The sequence below is a fragment of the Pteropus medius genome, unplaced genomic scaffold (genome assembly GCF_902729225.1).
Source record: "Pteropus medius unplaced genomic scaffold, Ma_sr-lr_union100, whole genome shotgun sequence".
Lineage (NCBI taxonomy): Eukaryota > Metazoa > Chordata > Mammalia > Chiroptera > Pteropodidae > Pteropus > Pteropus medius.
The window spans coordinates 30,201,256-30,221,320 of NW_024344378.1; the positions used below are offsets into that span (position 1 = coordinate 30,201,256).

At 33.5% G+C, this 20,065-nt stretch overlaps 1 protein-coding gene across 4 annotated transcripts in view; it reads right to left on the minus strand.

Annotated features, from left to right (window-relative positions):
* Positions 1 to 20,065, minus strand: part of A1CF (APOBEC1 complementation factor) — a 63,637-nt gene that overhangs the window by 26,570 nt on the left and 17,002 nt on the right. For all 4 annotated transcript variants that reach the window (XM_039871818.1, XM_039871815.1, XM_039871817.1 and 1 more), the window contains exons 3-4: positions 5,482 to 5,616; positions 3,498 to 3,628 (exon numbers count right to left, since the gene is read on the minus strand). In XM_039871818.1, coding sequence (XP_039727752.1) covers positions 3,498 to 3,628; positions 5,482 to 5,616 — 266 coding nt within the window. The remainder of the gene's footprint in view (positions 1 to 3,497; positions 3,629 to 5,481; positions 5,617 to 20,065) is intronic.

Here is a 20,065-nt window from a genome sequence, read left to right on the forward strand (position 1 = left end):
TGTAACCCCTGATGCTCCCTTTCTTTTCCAGCCAAATACAGAAGCTATCCTGGCATGATTGTTATTAAAAATAGTCCCTTATGCGTGGACAGATTTTTACATATTATTTTATTTGGCCTCCACAAGGAACGTGTAAGATAGGCAGAGGAAGTTTTTATTTCCATTTTATAGATAAAGAACTTAGGACTCCAAGAAATGAAGTCACTTGCTTAAGATTTTAAGGATTTTAAGAGATGAAACTGGCCTCCAGAATCTCAGTTCTGTCACTGTGTCATTCACTGAATAGTGTTGTGTAACGGCAAGCTGAAGTACACCTTTACTGGCAGAGTGCTGATCGATTAAACCTTTCTGGGGACACTTGGCGAAATGTATCAAGAGTCTTAAGTGCGTATGACCTTTGACCAAAAAATGTCCTTTCTGAAAGTGACCTTAGGGAACAGATGAGCACCAAGATTTAAGTATAAGAATATTTATTGTTATTTAAAATAGTCTGCCTCCAAATTGGAAATGAACAAAATATCCCAACACACAGGATGAATTTAATGGAGCTCAGCTGAGATGTTATTAACTTTGGGGCTAAACATTTCCTCATTGTATACTGTAGTGTGTTTGTCACTAAAAAGTTTGTAGTGTGTAGCGGTTCCTGCCCACTACATGCCAGTAGCTACCCGTTAGGTCATTGCAAAATGCCTCCTCATTTTTCTGAATGTCCCCTATGGTGGGCATTATTGCTGCTGGCTGAGAATCACTGGTAAATAAAAAACAAGCATTTACACTATAGAATTCACACTATAGAATGCTCTACAGTCATTGAACAAAGTAATGTAAAAGCATGTTTATTGGTTATAAAAAATACAGTTCACAATATGCTGCTGGGTTAAAAAATAAGTGAGAAGGCTGTTTTGATTAAACCTATAGAAAATCTAGAAAGACAATAAATCAACATAGTGATTGTCTTTGGGCAATGGGGTTATGGAGGCATTATTTAACTTTTATCGCTTTGTGGTTTTTGTTATTTTTTATGTGTTGCGTTTAGACTGTGTGACTTTTGTAATAACACGAAGTTATTAAAAATGGGTAAAGTTCCCTTAACAGATATCACTTGTTTGTCATGAATAAAAGCATTGAGTCAGGTGAGTGGGAGACTGCTGATTTCTTGGAACTAGTGGCCATGGTTGGGCCACTGTCCAAGTTGCCTTCTATGCTTTTCTGTAGAACCAAGGACCATATATCAGATCTGTGACAGGTCCATCTCAGTCTGGTGATTCCTTGCTCTAGGAATGTGTGTTTTTTTTTTTGGAGGAAGAGGGAAGGGTTGCTATACTAATCTTTTGAGTTTTTTTTTTAACTTTATTAAAAAAAAAAAAACTTGTATTCCAAGATATTATTTATATAGAACTTAAATTATTTTGATAGGGCTGGTCGGGAACCAGTTACCAGTAGGGGGAGCCCAGAGTCTCCATATTTTATTTTTAAATGAGTGTGGTTTGTCAGGCACCTTTCCCAGAATTGCTTGGAGACAAAAAGCCATCTCTCAAGCTGAGGACATGACTGTAATATCTCCTGAAGCTAGGCATTTAGATGATGCTCTGTGAATAGTTGATGATGAAGAAGATGCTATGACAATTGTGGGTCTTTCTCACATAACCTCATCTATCCCTTGAGAAACAGTGGCTAAAAGCAAATCAAAGGTCACTCTTTCTCTACAAGAAAGTTTCTCCCACTGACCCAAGGCAGAGTGGAAATAGGTGAAGTTGGCTTTGGGGTGTCTATTCTATTTCACATTTCATTTATCTTCTTCCTTAAATTTTAAAGTCACTATGTGCCTTCTTCACCTTGCATCTGGAACTTGGTTTGGAGTTTTTGCCATCAACTTTCTCTTTCCAAATGATTTGTCATATTTCTCCTCTTTTCTCCCTTCTCCTCTTCCCCTCCTCCTCCTCCATCACCTTCACCATAATCATCAGCAAACATTTCCAGAGCATTTAATATGTGTCAAGTACTAAGCTTTACGTGCATTATTTCATTTATTTTCTATAACAGTCCAATGAGGTAGATATATTTTTATTTCTATTTTATAAAGACACTAAAATTACAGGGGATACTGTTACTTATCAGTGTCTGCAGCAAATTGATTGATTGCACAGTAGTCCCCCTTATCTGTGGTTTTACTTTCCATGGTTTTAGTTTTCCTATAGTCAGCCACAGTCTGAAAATATTAAATGGAAAATTCCAGAAATACATAGTTCATGAGTTTTAAATTGTGTGCCATTCTGAGAAATATGATTAAATCTCATGCTCTCCCACTCCATCCTAACAGGATGTAAATCATCCCTTTGTCCAGTGCATCCACACTGTATATGCTACTTGTACACTGAGTAGCGGTTTGAGTTATCCAAACACTGTCATGATACTGCAGTGCTGTGTTCAAGTAAACTTTGTTTACTTAATAATGGTCCAAAGCCATTCACATAACATTTATTACAGTGTATTTTTATAAGTGTTCTATTTTATTATGATAGAGTATAACTTCATATATTTCTAATATTTTAAATAGTGCCCAGAAAACAACACTATCATGTTCAGATACTTGGACCAAAATCCTAGGTTTTCTCCCTGAATTCTAAATGTACTCACACTCTAAATCTGATATTTAGCCAGTCTTATCTATTCAACCTCCAAAATATATCCCAAATCTAACCCTTTTCACCACCTTCGCTACTAAACACCTGTGCAACTACTATCATCTCTCGTCTAGTTTACTGTACTGCAGCAGCCTCTCACTGGCTTCCCTCTTTCAATCCTTACTCTGCTGTAGTCCATTCTTTACCAACAGCCAAAATGACGTCTTAAAAAACATGAATCTAATTAAAACTGTCCTATAATTTCCCGCTTTTATTAGAGTAAAATCCAAAGTCTTCATTATGGCATGTAAAGCTCTCCAACTGCATCGCCTTCAACTCTCCTCTTTTGACTCTCTTCCACCACATTGGCTTTCTTTCTGTCCCTCTAACACGTCAAATTTGTTCTCGTTTTGAGATCATTTTGCACTTCCTGATCTTTTTTTTTTCGTGAATAATCTTCCTCCAGGTATGACTGTCATGGCTGACTTTTCCTCATACAGCTTGATCCTGTTTCCTCGTTTTATTTTTTTATACTCTTTTAAATAATCTTATATATTCATTTGTTTACTATGAGGACAGGAAAGTGTACCTTGATATATTTCTAATAAATTGTGCCCAGAAAATATTTATGAAATGGATAAATTAATATATTTTATTTATTTAAACATTTCACAGAACCTAATTTGGCACCTCATATAGAGTTGATAGTAAATAAATATTTCATTAAATTGATTTTCCCCAAGAAAAAGAATTAACCTCTTTTACTTCTGGTTTGATTATCTTTTACATATACCGTGTTAGATAAACTTGATAGAAGAACAGATACAGGTGTCTTGTCTGATTCACTTTAAATCTAGAAGAGGTGAATCTTACCTAATTTCATAATTATTAAGTTGCTTGATGGCATTCTTGGCTTCCTGTTTATTTGAGAATGTTACAAAGGCATATCCTCTATTGTTGCCACTAAAATCCATCATCATTCTCATTTCATAAATTTTACCAATCTATAAGTAATAAAAAAGAGAAATTCATATGTATACATTTGCACTTCCAAATGAGCACACATGCATACGTGCACACACACACCTGTGCTTGTATGCATGCACATGTACACAATGTTTTTCTGAAGTCTATCACTGCCATATTTGGCATTTGCACCCCAGGTGAAATGGTTTGCAAATTTTCATGCTAGTTTCAGGTCTAGTATCTGACTCATGGGCAAAGTGAAATTAAATAAAACAAACAAACAAAATTGTACAAGTAGCATTTCAGCCTGAGTTAACAGAATTTGTTTCTCACAGAGCAGATGACCTTTTGCCACACCATTATCTGGGGATTTATACAATGCTTTAGGGACCTGAAAACACATTGTCATCAGAAGTACAATTTCTTGATTGGTTTGTCCTTGCCTTCTCCATTGACCTCTGAAGTCTCCATAGTTTTATCTTTACTTGGTCATACCCTACTGCTAATATTTAAAACAAAACCCAGGAACACTTATTTGGAACTTTGATAAACTTTCTTAGCTATCTTTTCCCTCACTATGACATCAAAATGAATACAGAAGATGTGTTTCAGGGGATGGTCTGGAGAGCCCTGTTATTTTCACAGTTCTGTAGGCTGAAGGTCAATGCTAATCTTAAAACACCTGATCCAGGGCCAGGAACTCTATAGTAGGAGGGCACTCGCTATGCCTCTGATTACAGCTCCTCTGCTTTGCCTATATACTACTTCTACTTGGTACCTATATGTTCTCCAGAAATCCAGACTCAGCAATTCATTATTGCTGGCTGCCATAAGAAGGGTGACCCCAAAAATATGAGGGACATGTGCAGGGAGAAGAGGCATTATTAAACATATGCTATTACCATAGTTGTTGGTTACCCCTCATCTAAGCCTTGCCCCGCCCCAAAGTATTCAGTGAGGGGCACTTATTTCTTCTGGGCTTATTAGGAAAGAGTCCAAGCATATTTCATTTCTGTGTTTCAGGTATTTCTTGTTGCTCATTTTCAGGTTCAAGATATAAGGTTCTTATAGGATTAAGTTCTCATAATTTGTCCACATGCCACATGCATAAAATTAGGAGCAGTTCTGAATCTGATGTTGAGTTACACACACACACACAATTGATTTGGGCATTTAACGAAAGACATAGCTAAATTCATTTATGCTATATATATATATATATACACATATATATATTTTTAGGAATGTGGTTGTTTAAACACTACTTGGTAAATTGAAAATAACTGATTTTTTTTTCTTTTAACTTAGGGTTTAAAATAATTGGAATTAAAACTGAGGAATTATTATTCCTTAATTATTATATAATGACTTTGAGAACCCATGTTATTAATCTTGTTGATGCATTTGGGCAGACAAGAAATTCAAACTTGAAGAAAATTTCATTCTGGATCAAAACATAAAATCACCTGTTTGAGCCGTGTTCTTTTTATGTAAAAATGTTGCACACACATTAAAATGTCAAGTGTTGAGGAAAAAAAACCTTTTTTTTTTTTTTCTTTTTAGACAGGTTGTTGTAGCGTTATTTTATATTGACAGACACATTGAGTTTGCAGTGATATGGTATGCCACTGGAGATCGAGGATTGAGATATAGATTTGAAAGTCATCAGCAATGATATCTGTAACAGCTGATGTCAAGCTGTCAGTAACAGGACAAAGTGCTGAGTGAAGGCAATGATAATTGTGACAATCACTAACAGGTGGAAAGGTTTTAACTGCTTGAGGAATAGCAATTGGAAGAGAAACCATCACTGACCAAGAAGAATGAGTATTAAAAAAGAGTGAAGAGAATAGTACTTTTCCCTTAAAAGATAATTTAAATTTGGACTCACTTTTTCACATAATGGTATAAGTTCATCCTCAAAAAGGTCTCGGGGAAGTTTTCCAATAAAAATTTCACAGCCCCTTTCTGGGGGTGCAGCATCCCAACCAGGTGGAGGGCCACCATATTTTCTTTGTCCATTCTCCTGCAAATCCAGAGTAGGTTGTATGCGGGAAAGAAGAAAACAAGAGAATCTTTAGATCTAGTTTCTCGATTATTTTTCAGAATCATTTCACAGTAAGAAACATATTTATCATTGACAAATAATTGTTGAATGGTCAGAGGATAAAAATATCAAAGTCTCTTGTGTGTATTTTAATACCATGCTATATGTAAGCATGTGGAAACTTGTAAAGTGCTGAACAAATATAAGGGGTTATAATTTTTTTCTGTTGTCATTCATCAAAGCCTGATCATCAAAAGATCTGGCAATAATTTGGGGTTGGGGCTCTAATTTCACTTTAAGGCTATATGGTGTGGTGCTAAGAGTTCTGGAACTGTACTGCTTGGCTCTCATTGGCTATGGGGCCTTGGGCAAATGACTTCTCAGAACCTCAATTTTCTCGTATGCAAAGTGGGAGATAATATTGGCTTTTGATTAAAGGAGATAATGCATCAGATATACGTGGCACAGCTCTTGGCATGTGATATGTATTCACTGGTAATTCTCTTCTTGCCTCCTTGAAGATTCTAAATAGAAACATTGTGAAGATTATCATTTGAAGGAGGGGCTGGCTAATTTTGGGGGTAGCTGGTGAGGAACTTAAATCTGTTTTCAAAGTTGATAAGATAGTGAAAGATGCTGACTAATATTGGATCTCTTTGTGGGAAATAATGCCATTCTCTGTCCAAATAGAATTAGCTTCTAGTTTTTTCCTTTGTCCTAACAAACCCTTGGTTAATTTAATGTCCTTGCTTGGGGAGGAGTGGTATTGGTGCTTCTTTGTGATGCCAAATATCTTTATTTTTCTAGAGGTTAAAGATCTAATGTAACTTCAAGAGCCCCAAAATGAAGAATAGACTTAATCCACCACTGTTGATCTGAAATAGTTCATTTGCTGGGGAAAGGTAAACTTACTTTCCATTTAGACATGGCTGAGGCTTTTTGTCATTATACTTTTTTTGGTGATTTTTGAAGAAAAGAAACTGTAAGGGATCAAATATCAGCTGCATTACTAACTTCTACAATTAATACTTTAAAAAGTTTTATAATACAAAATGATACACAGTGGGAAAACATAATAATGTATAAGTTAAAAAGAAAAATTTCCAAATGCTTCAAACGACTGGATGTTTTTCATTTTACTAAGTATTTAAATATTTACCTCAGGAGTTCCTATACTATTTTCTTCCTCTATACTCTTGCATGATTATCCATTAGCAAAATTTTGGTATTTCTGAGAAATCTGGGAAAGAAAATATTTTATACTTATAGAAAAAAAAAACCGAAACCCTTAGGAATCCAATTGGTATCTCAGACAAGAATTTCCTGAAAATTATAAATTTGATATTTTTACAGATATAGTAAGGATTTTGTTTACTTTTATTTTTTTTTAAACATACCTATAAAATACTTGCTATATGTCAGATACTGTTCTTATCCTCAATGTCATGGGTTACTATCCCTATTTTACAAAGACTTACTAAGCCCAGAGAGATTTAAGTAATTTGCTAAAATTATGTGGTTGGGAAGTGAAATGAAGATTTGAACCCAGGCATTCTGGTTTCAGAATCCATCAGCTTAATTCTCATTTTGTTGCCTTGTTATATGAAAGCCTAATACTTGTCATAGATTCATACATTTAAATACTTATTCATGAAAGATTTTTATCATACCATTAAATTGCAAACTTTCTGCTGCATTTGAAATCGTTTTCAATTTCCAATTATTTTTTCACACAATTTTTGAGGGGAGAACATTACATCTGCTGCTTACAGAGAGGCGTATTTTGATTCCTAGACTATAGTATGCCTCCCTGGGTCAACTCTCTTCATTTGGTTGATGGTGATCTCTCTGAGGCCATTTCTGTATGTATATCTTAAATGTCTAGACATATACTATTCAATAGGTTATTGGAAAAAAACTTAGAATGAATCTGGCAGTATTTTTATTCTTCAGGTTGAGGAAACCAAACTTTCATCCTGTAATAGTAAAATGATTATTCTAGAATTTCTGATTTGAAAGTTTTGTCTAATAGTTTGAAAATAAATAGGCAATGAGCATATTGAAGTTTTTTATTTTCCCTTCAACTTTCTTGGTATAATTGCTGAAAATGTCACCAAACTATTTTGTGCATATCATGTGTATAGAAGGAGTCATCTGCTCACCAGCCAAAATAATTGGACAGGAAAGCTTATTAATTGTCTTCAAATGGTTTCTATAAACACTTGAAATAGTTTCTCCAAGAATATTTTTTGGGATCACAAAGAGTCTGACTAGTTCAGAGATGCCATGAAGTTTATGCGCTAGGGGAGATGTGCTCTCTGAACCACCCACTGGGCTGAGAATGTACCAGTGATCAAGGTTCAGGCCAGTTTAAGACGGGCACTGGGCATTAGTCATGGGGTCAGAATAGCTGTCCATCACATGGGAAGGACAGTTGGGAGCTGGATTGCTGGTATTTTAGGCACAGTTTTTTATAGTTGTAGAGTTTAAAATAGATAAACCCAGTTATGACTGCTCTTTCCCCTTCTAGCTGATGTTCTTCTTGTGGAATGCATTCTCCCAGCAGTACAAATAAATATATTAATAGTTCAGAGAGAGAATATGGGTTTTTGTTTTTCATGAGGGAATATTCATTCAACTCTGTGAACTTTTATCTTTTCCCCAGTCTAAGACTTGGAAACCATTCACTCTCTCTAGTCACATATAAATGGGTAAAAATATTCAACTACGTAAATTAAAAATTGAAGACCCAATTCTATCTATAAATCCAGTGGTTTTAATCTAAATATTGAATGCTGAGCCTACCTAGTAACTTAGCGTATATGTCAAGAGTATTTGGAAGTTCCTTTTGTCAGATATTTTAAGCCTTTCATTATGGAACTGTAGAGTCTTTAAGAGATTATGTATACCATCTTCTTGGATAAAACCACACAACTTTTAACAAATAATTCTAAGCAATAAATCTTAGCATGAAGGTCAAGCAGACTGATTTCATTCCAGTCACACATCAGAACTTTTTATACATCTGGAGAATTTGGGCAAAATTGCCTTTTCCTATAGCAGTTAACATGTCAGAGACTTGCTTTTCTAGCTTCCCTTGCAGTTAGGACAGTCATAGTCATAATAAAATAAAATTAAGTTCTGTTGCAGAGATTATAATGGTGTCAACTTCAGTGTTGAGAACTCTGTGATGGTGGATGCATTTTCTTATCATTCCAGATTTGTGATATGATTTTAGGGTTCATTCCTAAAAGCTTGCCCTTGTTTCTGGTTCTCCAAATCCAAAGTTTCTGTGAACAAATGCCCTTTTAATAAACTCCTTTTTTGTATAATTAGTCAAGTTAGCTTCTGTTACTTACACATAATAGATATAGCAAAAACAAAAACAAAAAACAAACAAACAAACCCCAAACAACTAAAACAACAGCTAATCCTAATTGAGTCAGGCACTGTGCTAAGTGCTTCACTTGTGTTAACTCATTTAATCTTCTCAGCAAACCTATGTAGATGATACTACTTTTTATAGATCAGGACTCCAGGGCATGGAATATGTCCAAAGTCATTCAAGCAGTAAATGACAAAGACAATTTGAATCCTGAGTCCATGCTTGTAGTCATGACATCATTTTTCTTTGCTCTTTATATTAACCTACTACATTTATTATACAGATGAGGAAACTGAGTCCAGAGATATTACATGAGTTGTCTATGTCACATTGGTTTAAATATGACAATGCTAGAATAAAGGTCCTATGATTCTTGATCTGGTGAACTTCAGGCATATATACTGTTCAAAAGTCCTGATAACTTTTCTTCTTAGGCTTACCAGCCTCATAATTCTGCATTTTGTTATGTCACATCTACTTTCTTCTTTAGCTTCACCAAATGTGGAGACCAGAAGGTGTGTTGTCTCTCATAAATGAGCCCATTCATAAAGTAGAAGGATATTAACGAATGAACCCTCATTCTGTCTTTTTATTTTCTCCTGAGTAGTAATTTCAATTCCTGTAATGATTCTTTGGAAATTTTATATTCTAAATCTGTAATCATCGTGGTTCTTTGTGTGTGTGTGTGTGTGTTTTTTTTTTTTTTTGCCAAGAGGGGAAAAACTGTATGCCCTTATAAAACTGCTTTCAGATGTTCTATCCACCTCCCAATGATTATGTATTTATTTCTGCTCCTGTTCTCAGGTGCTAGACAATATACCCATGTTAGGTGGCATCTCTAGACTTTACAAGCATGCCAGTCACCAGGGCCATACCCACAATGGTGATTTTGTCACCAAGCTCCTGGGGACTGTTCTCACAGTTGATGTGAATGCATTGAGAAAGTCTCTCTGGACTGTGTCTAGGGAGTTTATGAATTAATACTGTATTTTCTCAGTTATTGATTTGTAAGATTGGATAAAAGTCCTTATTAGACAATATTTCTATGTCTTTCATACTTATATACCACCTATATATCTCATTATGTGATAGGTTCAAGGCAAATCTAAAGGAATTTTAATAAGATATGCCAAAAGGATTCTCTTAGATGTGATTTTTACTTTGGCTCTGCTTATGAAGGCAATAGATGGGGCTATGGGAATATTCATTTCGTTAATTCTATATAAAAGATAATAATCTGTTTTGTGTATTTAGTTTTTTTACCTTCACATCTTGTTAAGATCAGTGACTTCATGTTGGTGAAATTTATTTTAGACTGGGAATTTTTAGAAAGCATAATTTATTTAACTTATATACTGTAGAAGATGGCATGCCCTTTTTAGCCTTTCTTTTTTTCTTTGCAAAATATATGTAATATGGATGCCAGATATTATTTTTCTAAAAATAGAAAGAGTGATAACAATTGTGATATAAAAAGGATGTTGAAATTTGTAGAAATGTGAAACTATAGTTAGAACGAGAAGGAAGCAGGGCATAAACATAATATACAAATATAAATATAGCTTTGTCATTATATAGCTTAGAGTCTCTTGAAAATGTGGTATGTGAGAAGATATTAGATAATTTATAGACCAATGCTTTATTTTAATAGTTATGCATTTATTTTATTGTATATTAGAAAAATATAATTATCACATAAAACTTGTGGCTTTTCCATTTATATAAGTGACAAAAAGTTTACTTTTAAAATTAAGTGGAAATAGTTGATTTAATAAATTTTAAGTAAATAATATTATTGGCAGCTTTTGTTTATGGCAAAATGCACAAAGAAACATACAAAAGACTTTGGCTCTTGAAAATGTATCTATTCATATCACTCTCCCCAAAGCTCTTGCACTTGATCTTTAAAATCATATGATTTGGTTCATCCATGAAAACACCTATTAGTAAATTATGAATCATGTTTCTGTATCAGATCAGAAGACTATTAAAGGTCTATTGCCCAGGAAAATGGTCTTAATTATATTTCAAGTTATTGATTGTCTTATGGAGGCAGAACTAATTTCTTATCAAATGATACACTTAAAATTAAAGATTTTTAATATTTTTCCTTTGCTTTTAAGGATTATGTGTGGCAAACCATGCTTTAGGAAATCAACACCTCAAGTTTCATAAACAAACAGGCTTTAAAAAATGACTTGTATTTTGTAAAGCTTTGTATAAGCTTTTTGTCAATTCATGGAAACATTAAATTCAAGAACATGTTTACACAAAATTAGATTCAGAAAACATTTTTTTGAGCAGATATGTGTGTTTCTACATAAGAGAACAAGTAAAATGCCAACTCACTTCTAAGGGACTGTGTTCATATTTTGCAACAAAGTTTACATAGTGATGGACTGCAAAGCATATATTTACTTTTTTGATACTAGGATTTGCTGTGTTTACTGCTCACTTCTGGCTCTGGGCATGTGTCTTGATGCATCGGTCCAATCTACAGGAACTTCTAAATTTCATCCAAGAAATAACCAGGTAAAAGTTTTGGTGATGACTTTATCCATTTTGGACTTTTATCTTTTTGCCACATATAATTTATTCAGTAGACCTATACAAATTTTTATTACTTATTTACTTTATTTACTTTTTTTTTTTTTGCCTTTTGAATTGACTAGTATTATAGTAGTTGAAGATCTGGTTAAATTATATAAAGCTGTACACATACAGATAAAGACAGTTATCCATGTGTGCGTACATAAAGAACATTTGGTTTGGGTAATTGCTCACCTGCCCTTTCCTACTTCAACATATGACAGGGAGAATTTCATCGAATGTACTTGTTTTTAGGTGAGAAACATAAATCTGTCACAGTGAGAATTTTATGCAGTCATTATTCTCCTTACCATAGTCTCATGAATTTAAATTTCTGACAAGTTGAGAAACTTGGCAAGGCATTAAATCTTTCCTGACTTTAAATTCTTCATTTATAAAGATATACAGTTGACTAAGTGATTGCAAAGATCTTGTGAGGGTGTTAGGATCTTGTGAGGGTGTTAAGATGCTTGTGAACGAGAGGCTCACTTTGACACCATATTAAAATGTGGGAAAATGTTCATTGAATATTTTATGAATTAGTCAATAGGATCCTTAAAGACATTTTGTAGGGGTGTTATAGGGATTTTAAAAATTAGTGTATCTCCAATTGCATATCCACTTAACATCTATTTCATTAATTACTTAATGGCTATCTTTGAATTGATTCATTTTCTTAAAGAAATTTATGCAGAAAAGAAAATACATATTATTCTTATAAGTATCAGTATTATATCTCATAAAAAAGTATAAAAACAATTACGAAAGAGGGAAATTACGATCGCATTCTAGCTAGACACTATTGTCTACTAAAAACTCTGAGCCCTCGTCCTGCTTTCTAGGTTTAAAAAATTAGCAGGGGTTGAAGAAGTGTTTAAGACATACTTCCAACAACTAATTTTTCAATGTGAAAGCTTGAAAGAGATTTGAAAATGGAATAATTTTTTCACTATGAAATTTAAAGTTATTTAATGTTATGTCAATGTACCATTTGACGTCATCTCAGCTCTCTCCAGGCACCTCTGAAACAATGTTAAAAAGAACACAGCTGCTGAAGTCCTTGCAAATTTGTAATTGTATGGCTTTGTAATCTCACTTTTTTACTCCTTAGCCTATGTCAGAAATCTATCTTTGCATTTCATAACGATAAGCTTTTAGGATCTGAAGATGAAGAGTCACTTATTTTTGGTTGCTGATCAGTATTAAACAGGTAACAATTAAAAAAAAAACAACAAAGTTGCCTGAAAGCAAAGTCTAAAGTCCAAAAGAGCTGACCGTGCTTCTGTGTATTTAAGTCATGATGTTCGCACAGATTTTTAAGCTGATAAAATGGAAAACCTCATGTGATTCTAGTTATAAGGAAAGCACTATAATACATAGTTTGCAAAGATTTTGAACTTTACGGTGGAGACCTCAAAACCAACTCTCTATTAGGCTATTTGTGGAAGAATTCATTGCTGTTGGAAAATAGCTTCTGGAATGTATTTCTATCTCTTGGGATGCTGAAGTTCCCATCAATGTCAGGCACACACATTTTCCACAAGAGCATTCACAGAACTGTTCCTTCATTTGGCGTCTTCCACACCATGCTATGGCATTTCTGGCTAGCGGAAACAAGGCTTTTCTGAACTTTAAAATTAAGTTGGCCTGTGGGTGGATGGAGTGATAAGCTTAGGGAAACACGTGTCTGTGATGGTTTGCTGGTCCCATCTTGTTCTCATTCTTAGTCTTCCTATTTAAAGAATTAGTATTCATGCACTTGGTGAATAACCTAAGTCCTTGGGTAGCAGAGACATGAGCAGGTGGTGAGACCAGGCAAAAGAAGAAAAAGTAGGACCCGGGAGCTATATTTCACTGTGAAGTCAAATTCCTATTTCTGTCCCAAGGATTTTTGTGTGGTGCTTGGAAAAGAATGCCAGTGCCACAGTGTTTTTCCATCTGCCTCTTGCTGAGCTAATCTAGATGAAGCCAATTGTAAACACTGAGGCCCAAAGTTATTTATTTTTATTGCATTATTCGTAGGGAAAAAAATTGGAGTTTGAGAAATAATCAGGTTTATGTTGACCTAGCACCATCCTTTGTACCTTATAGCTTGTACGTATTGGTTGAGGAATTTTAGAATTAAAAAAAATAGTTGTATTGAAATTCCATGTAAGAGAACATACATGGAAAGAAAAGTTTGAGGGGTAGGAATTAGAGACTGTATTTTGTTTCTATTTTGAGGAAATTATTCCCAGGAAACCAGGCTGATGGCTGATTTAAAGAAGAGATGGATCAAACCACTATTTCTCTTATTTATCTGCTGTAATCTAATTGAATTTTAAATTTAAGACACACCAACGTCACTGCTCAAGGGGTCATATACTTTACAAATGTTTTGATTAAGCAATGGTAGGAATTTTTTTAAAAAATTGTGAATTAGCTTCTAATATAGATTAAGGATTAGAATTGGGGTCAACAAATTTTCTGAAAAAGGCCAGATAGTTGATATTTTAAAAGGCTTAAAAAAAAAAAAAAGCCTTAAAAAAATGTGAAAACTTTTCATTGCTTACAATCATTACAAAAACAGGTTGTAGCCACGTTTGAGTCATGGGTCATAGTTTGCAGACCTCTGGCTTATGTCTCTACTGAGTTGTAAAACTCGGGGGCTGGTTTTCTAATGGTAAAACAAAAGGATTGGACTATATCAGTTTGAAATTCAAACATATAAAGAATTAAAAAGAATAGCCTAATGAACCCAGGTGCATATCAGCCAACTTTAATAATAAAGGTTTCTCCATGAAATTTTCCCAATTTTTCTACTCTGAAGTGAATGCTCCATAGAAAAATTTTCCACTTTATGAGATTTTTCCTCATAATAAAAATAATTTATAATCATTGTAGAAAGTTTGGAAAATAAGAGCAATAAGGAAGAAAAAATAGCCCAGAGATTACATTTTATTATTTTCTAATATTTTTATTGCATTTGAATAATTTCTTAAAATATTTGGAAATTGATATATACAGTTTTACATTCAGATTTTTCAGTAAACATTAATTAAAATTTGGACACTTCTCCATTTTTCTTTGAAATTAGTTTTACATGACTATATAATTTGGAAATATAAGAGTGATCATATTTTAGTGACTGGTAATATTTTATTGGATATTTAGGTTATGTTAATTTTTAAACATAAATTCTACTATTATGAACATCTTTATGTCTAAATATTTATCCTCATTCCTTAGGTCTAAGAGTATGGTCAGTTTTAAGGCTTAAAACAGAAAGGTAGCAGCCACATCAGTATTGTTCATTCAGTGCAGGCTTATGTTGTCAGTTTTAATTTGGGGTACATTTATTTTCATTGCAACTACTTTATATGCATTTTAGGTCAGGCATTATATCTTCTACAATGCCAAGGTCTCATACCAACCAACAGATTGTGTTCAATAATAGGGACTAAGAAAATAAAACAGAAAAGCAAATATATAATCAAAACCCTTCATGTTTATTAAGAACAACCATTGGATTAAGAAAGCAATGGGAGTATCATACTTCATAAAAATGTATTGTGTTGTAATGATTTTTAGAAAGTAGATTATCAATAGGATAACTGGACAAATAGTGCTAATGGATACCATATTTTAAATTATTTCAAAATAATATAGAAATATTCTGAGTCTACTTTTTAAAAAATACTTAGACTACTTGAAGGTTATCTGTATTAAATGTATGTTTGGCTTTAGTTTTAGTAGGTTTAAAATTTGTGTAATTTAACCCCACGTTGGGTGGAAAGCTTTCTGAAAATGCTCATCTATGAAGAATGTTTTTCTAGTTCTAAGGAGAAATTGCAGATGGAAGGAACATCACGTGTTGTAGAGTTTATGACTTGCATCATTGATGCATTCTTGAGGAAAGAATCATCATCATGTGATTTTTTTTTTTTTGACTCTCAAAGAAATATATGCTAGTTTTGTAAAAAATGAGACATATAGTTAAGAGTGAAAAAGTAGAGGAGAAGATCACCCTATGTAATTCCATTGCCTGGAGACAAGAACTTTTTACAAGTTAACATTGCAGCATGCTTTCAAAATATTTCTATGTGGCATGATGCATCTATGAAGTTGAAAATTTAACTTGTCAACATTGCATAATTTTTTATCAATAATACTTACGAAATGTCTACTATATTCAGGGAATTGCATTCAGTTTCTTTAATCTCAAGTAATTTAATAAAAATTTTTAGCTATCACTATCTAAAAATATCCAATTATATAAAAATGATATCGCAAAGTATATTTTCAAACTTTTACAATGATGTGCTGTTGCATCAGTTGTAATATAACAGACTGGCTCATGTTATTAAGTAACCTGCAAAATCCTATTTTTGACAGCTGTATTTGTCCTGCTAGTGATAAGGGAGCACAAATTCATTACCTATTTTTTCTAATTCTTGTTTTGCAAGTATTCAACACTCAGTATCAGAGACTGCAAAGATATAACAGAAATTAATCCGTCAAACCCAAATTTAGCAAAAACCATACAATTTGAAATGCGTATATTCCCTTGATTGTATTAAAATGTTTATCTTCATTTTTTGTACAGAAGATTTTAAAAAAGTAAACTTGATGTTGCCCTCTTTTTTTTTTTTTGAAAATAATATTATTCTTTAATCTAGCGTAGAAAGACTTAAGTATTGAGAAGGCTAAATGGTTTTCCCTCAGTTACAAAGATTTTGAGACTTGTATTTCAGTGCATGTTGGCCTTCTTTTCTAGCCAATTAATCCAATTAGCTGACCAATAACTAGATTAAGCAGAAGGTAGATTACAAAATCATGACTGAGAGAGTGGGGGTTCCTAGTCAATGCTGTGGGAAATTAAACCCTAGGGCAGCTGAAGAATTTGTTCAAAATCATACAACTTGTATGTGGAAGAGACCAGTCTCAACCAGTCTCTGATTTTAAGTGTTGGGTGATTTTCAATACTTTGCAGCTGAAATCAGGAAGGATTTTCCAATTCACTCAAAATGATTGAACTGAGTGTCATGTGTGTATTTACAACTTGATTAGAGGCTTTAGATCTAGATAACTAGGTTTTAGAATTTTAGATTTCTACATTATTAGAGAATTTCTGATCCAATAGTTATTCTGCTGATGGATAAGTATTACTTAATTAAGTTACAAAGTTTAGGCTCAACAAAATATTTTTAGCATGCCCTAACATGCTAACCTCTAAAATCACAATCTTAGAGATAACATTATAGCAGTTTTTAGTTCTGTAAATTTTGTCAGAAATTTTGGCCAATAGCAGTGGAATTATAGCCTATAAATCTTGGGCAAGCTACATAAACTCCTTGTTTTCCTTATCTGGAAATTGGAGATGATCGTAGTAGCTACCTCATAGTGCAGTTTTAAGGATGGAATAAGTTAATATATACAAAGCAATTAGAATGTGTCCAATAAATATTTACTATTATTTTGTTATATTAACTTCTGATATAAATCCTCATTAACATTTTCTGAATGTAATTGAATATATAAGAGCAAAGTAATATGCAGATTGGCCATATATTTTTAGTTTTTTTAAAAACATTTTAAATTATAAAGATAACATAGTCCTGTTAGTGTTTTTCTTTTATAATGAAAATGTTTTTTAATCATAGCATTAGGTTTATAAAATGATCTCCATTGTTGTTTGCATCTCTTTTTTAAAATATTGTGATTTGCAGATTTTTACATAGCTGTAATAATAACAATTTTCTGTCCTGCAGAATTTTTTAAATGATCGCTTAATGACTGAATACTATTTCATTTGTAACGGTGTTTTAAGATAGAATGAGACTGTTTTGCCTCTGACTGGGATATAAAATCAAGTCACTGGACCACAAAGCAGAACAAGGAGGTAGAGGAAAGTGTTTTGCATTCTTAACTGAATAACTGAACACCCATTGCCCTCTCTTCCACACCCAAGTTTAGAAAAAGAGATTGAAGAGTTAAGAGAAATTTTTGGAGTTTATTCAAAGATATTTGGAGAGCACTGCTGGTGTGTTGTAAATTGGGAGGAACTGCAAGGTGCTTCCTCATTCTAACCAGTAGAGAGATTAATTCGTATTCTCTGCATTTGGGAACACATTAGCCTGGTGGGTCTAACTTACTCCTGAGATATCTACTGGGGGGCAGTGGGTTGGCCTGCTGCTTTGATGTTGGTGGGAAGGAGAGCTGGTTGCTTTGTCACTTATGCTTCTAGATTTTGATGGGTCAGAGAATGTGTAAGCATTTCCAGGGGACTAGAGTGGCCACATATAGGAATCAGGAGTTATTTTTCATCTTCTCTAAGATGGCTATTTGGGACATCAAAAAGAGCTCTGCAGAGGAGACTGAGGCTCAGGCAAGTGGCCAGCCAGAGGAGAGTGTAGCCGTGAGAGATTCTCCAACCATGGACTTAAGGATGTCTCTGGTGAGCCTGCAAACTATCCCATGAGCTTTATGTACCAGAGTTTTACGTGCCAGGTCCAGACAGCCTAGTGCCAATATCCGTCATGGAAGAAATTTCCTGTCCCTTTTCCTTTGCTTTTATTCCTCCCTTCTGTTTCAACTTGGAGTCAGGAATTATAGTTAGCAAACCGGTGGAGAGAACTATGCTTCTAAAAGCATAAAGGAGGAAATATAGAAACGAAGTTGCACTCCACTCTGACACAGTTGGAAAAAGGAAATAGCTATAACTTCGAATAAAGTTAAGTTTTTGTTATACTGGACTAGACATATTTAGTGGAGGATCTTTTATTGTCTAAAAGTTATCAGAAACGCCATGAGATTTGCCCTAAATTTTATTTGGGGAAAACCAGTTCCCAGAATAAAATTAAATGGACAATTTATATTGTTTTAGGATTATATCTCATAAAATTTTGCTTGTTGTCTGTAATGATTATATATTCATATTTAATAATTTCCTTTTATACATTTAGGTTTGATATATTGAGGTATTATAAACAATGTCACACTAGACAGGTTTATATATATATATATTTCTATCATTATATTTTGGATTACTAGAGATTTATTTCCAGAAGGTGAACACACTTATATATAAATATTGACAAGTTTCAAAAGGGTTTAAGTGCTTTCCACTACTACTGTGTTTGCATGAATGTTTCAGATACAAAGAAGTTTAAAATAACTGATTTGAAAACAATTTTTGATTTTATACATCAAATATTGATTATAAAAGAGGGAGGGGAAACACTTTCAACTGTACCTGAGCATATGCAAATTATTCTAAGAGTATCTGATTTATAGACCGTCAACTCTATAGGATTTACTCTGAATTATAAAACACCACTTTATGTGGCAGAAGCCTGCACAAAAATACTTCAATCAGTCGTTCATTTTGAAGTACATTAAATTTGGAGACGAAAACATTAAAAGTTTATCAATGATCCTAGAATAATTTGACTTTTATTAAGTATTTAAAAAGTAATAATACATTAGTTGTTCCCTTGTCTTAAATAAAACTTTGGAAAGTCTACTGTGAAATAATACTTTCTGAAATCTTAAAGTCTAAATAAATACTCTTCATTAAGGTGAAGAATTAGAAATAACTGATCATTATATTATCTCTGACAAAGCATGCCTTGACTTATAAGATTAGTTGAAAACTAAATTTAGTACATTTTGCAACAATGTGACAAAGTAACATGTAATAAAAGAACACTGTTGTCTATTTTATTGTTATCCACATATGATATTGGTATTTATAACAACCACAGATTTTAAAGTTGGAAAATTATAACGGGTGAAAATACTTTGGTTTACTGTAAAAAAAAAAAAAGCAACAGTACTTCAAATAAGATCACTTACATGTCTAATACTTGTTTGCTTTTTAATGTATCATAAAATCTCTAAAGGAGGTTATCATAAAGAAAGTAACATACCGATAATTCTTAACCAACATCTATGAAGAGACAGTTTAGGATATATTTTTCCCTTTCAAAAATGCTGAACATGGAGAAAAATCATTACATTATCCTAAACTATTGGGTAGGTATTATGAGAAAAATTCTTGGAATAGCTAGGCTGGCCAAATCAGCAGACCTTGGATCCCACATCTAGAAGTGTTCTCACATCTGCAGTGATCTCTCTGGAAACTAAGACTACTTGCTGCCTGGATAGTTTGTTCACTGATTCTTGAAACACTAGCTTGGTTCTATTTCACAGACAGCTTTGGGTGATAAACTCCAGCTGCCTTTTCATTTACTAAAATGGCCTTTCAAAATTGTGATAATCTCTATGACTGTGGACACCAATTCTGCTTTCAAATGACAAAGTTGAATTGATAGCCCAGAGTAGGAAGAATATCACCTGCAGGGTCACCTACAAAACTGAAATGATGCAATCTCTTTACCCACTGGAAAGGAGCATCCATATAAAGAGTTATACGACTGACCGTTCCCATTTTTGTATCTCACCACTCTGTGA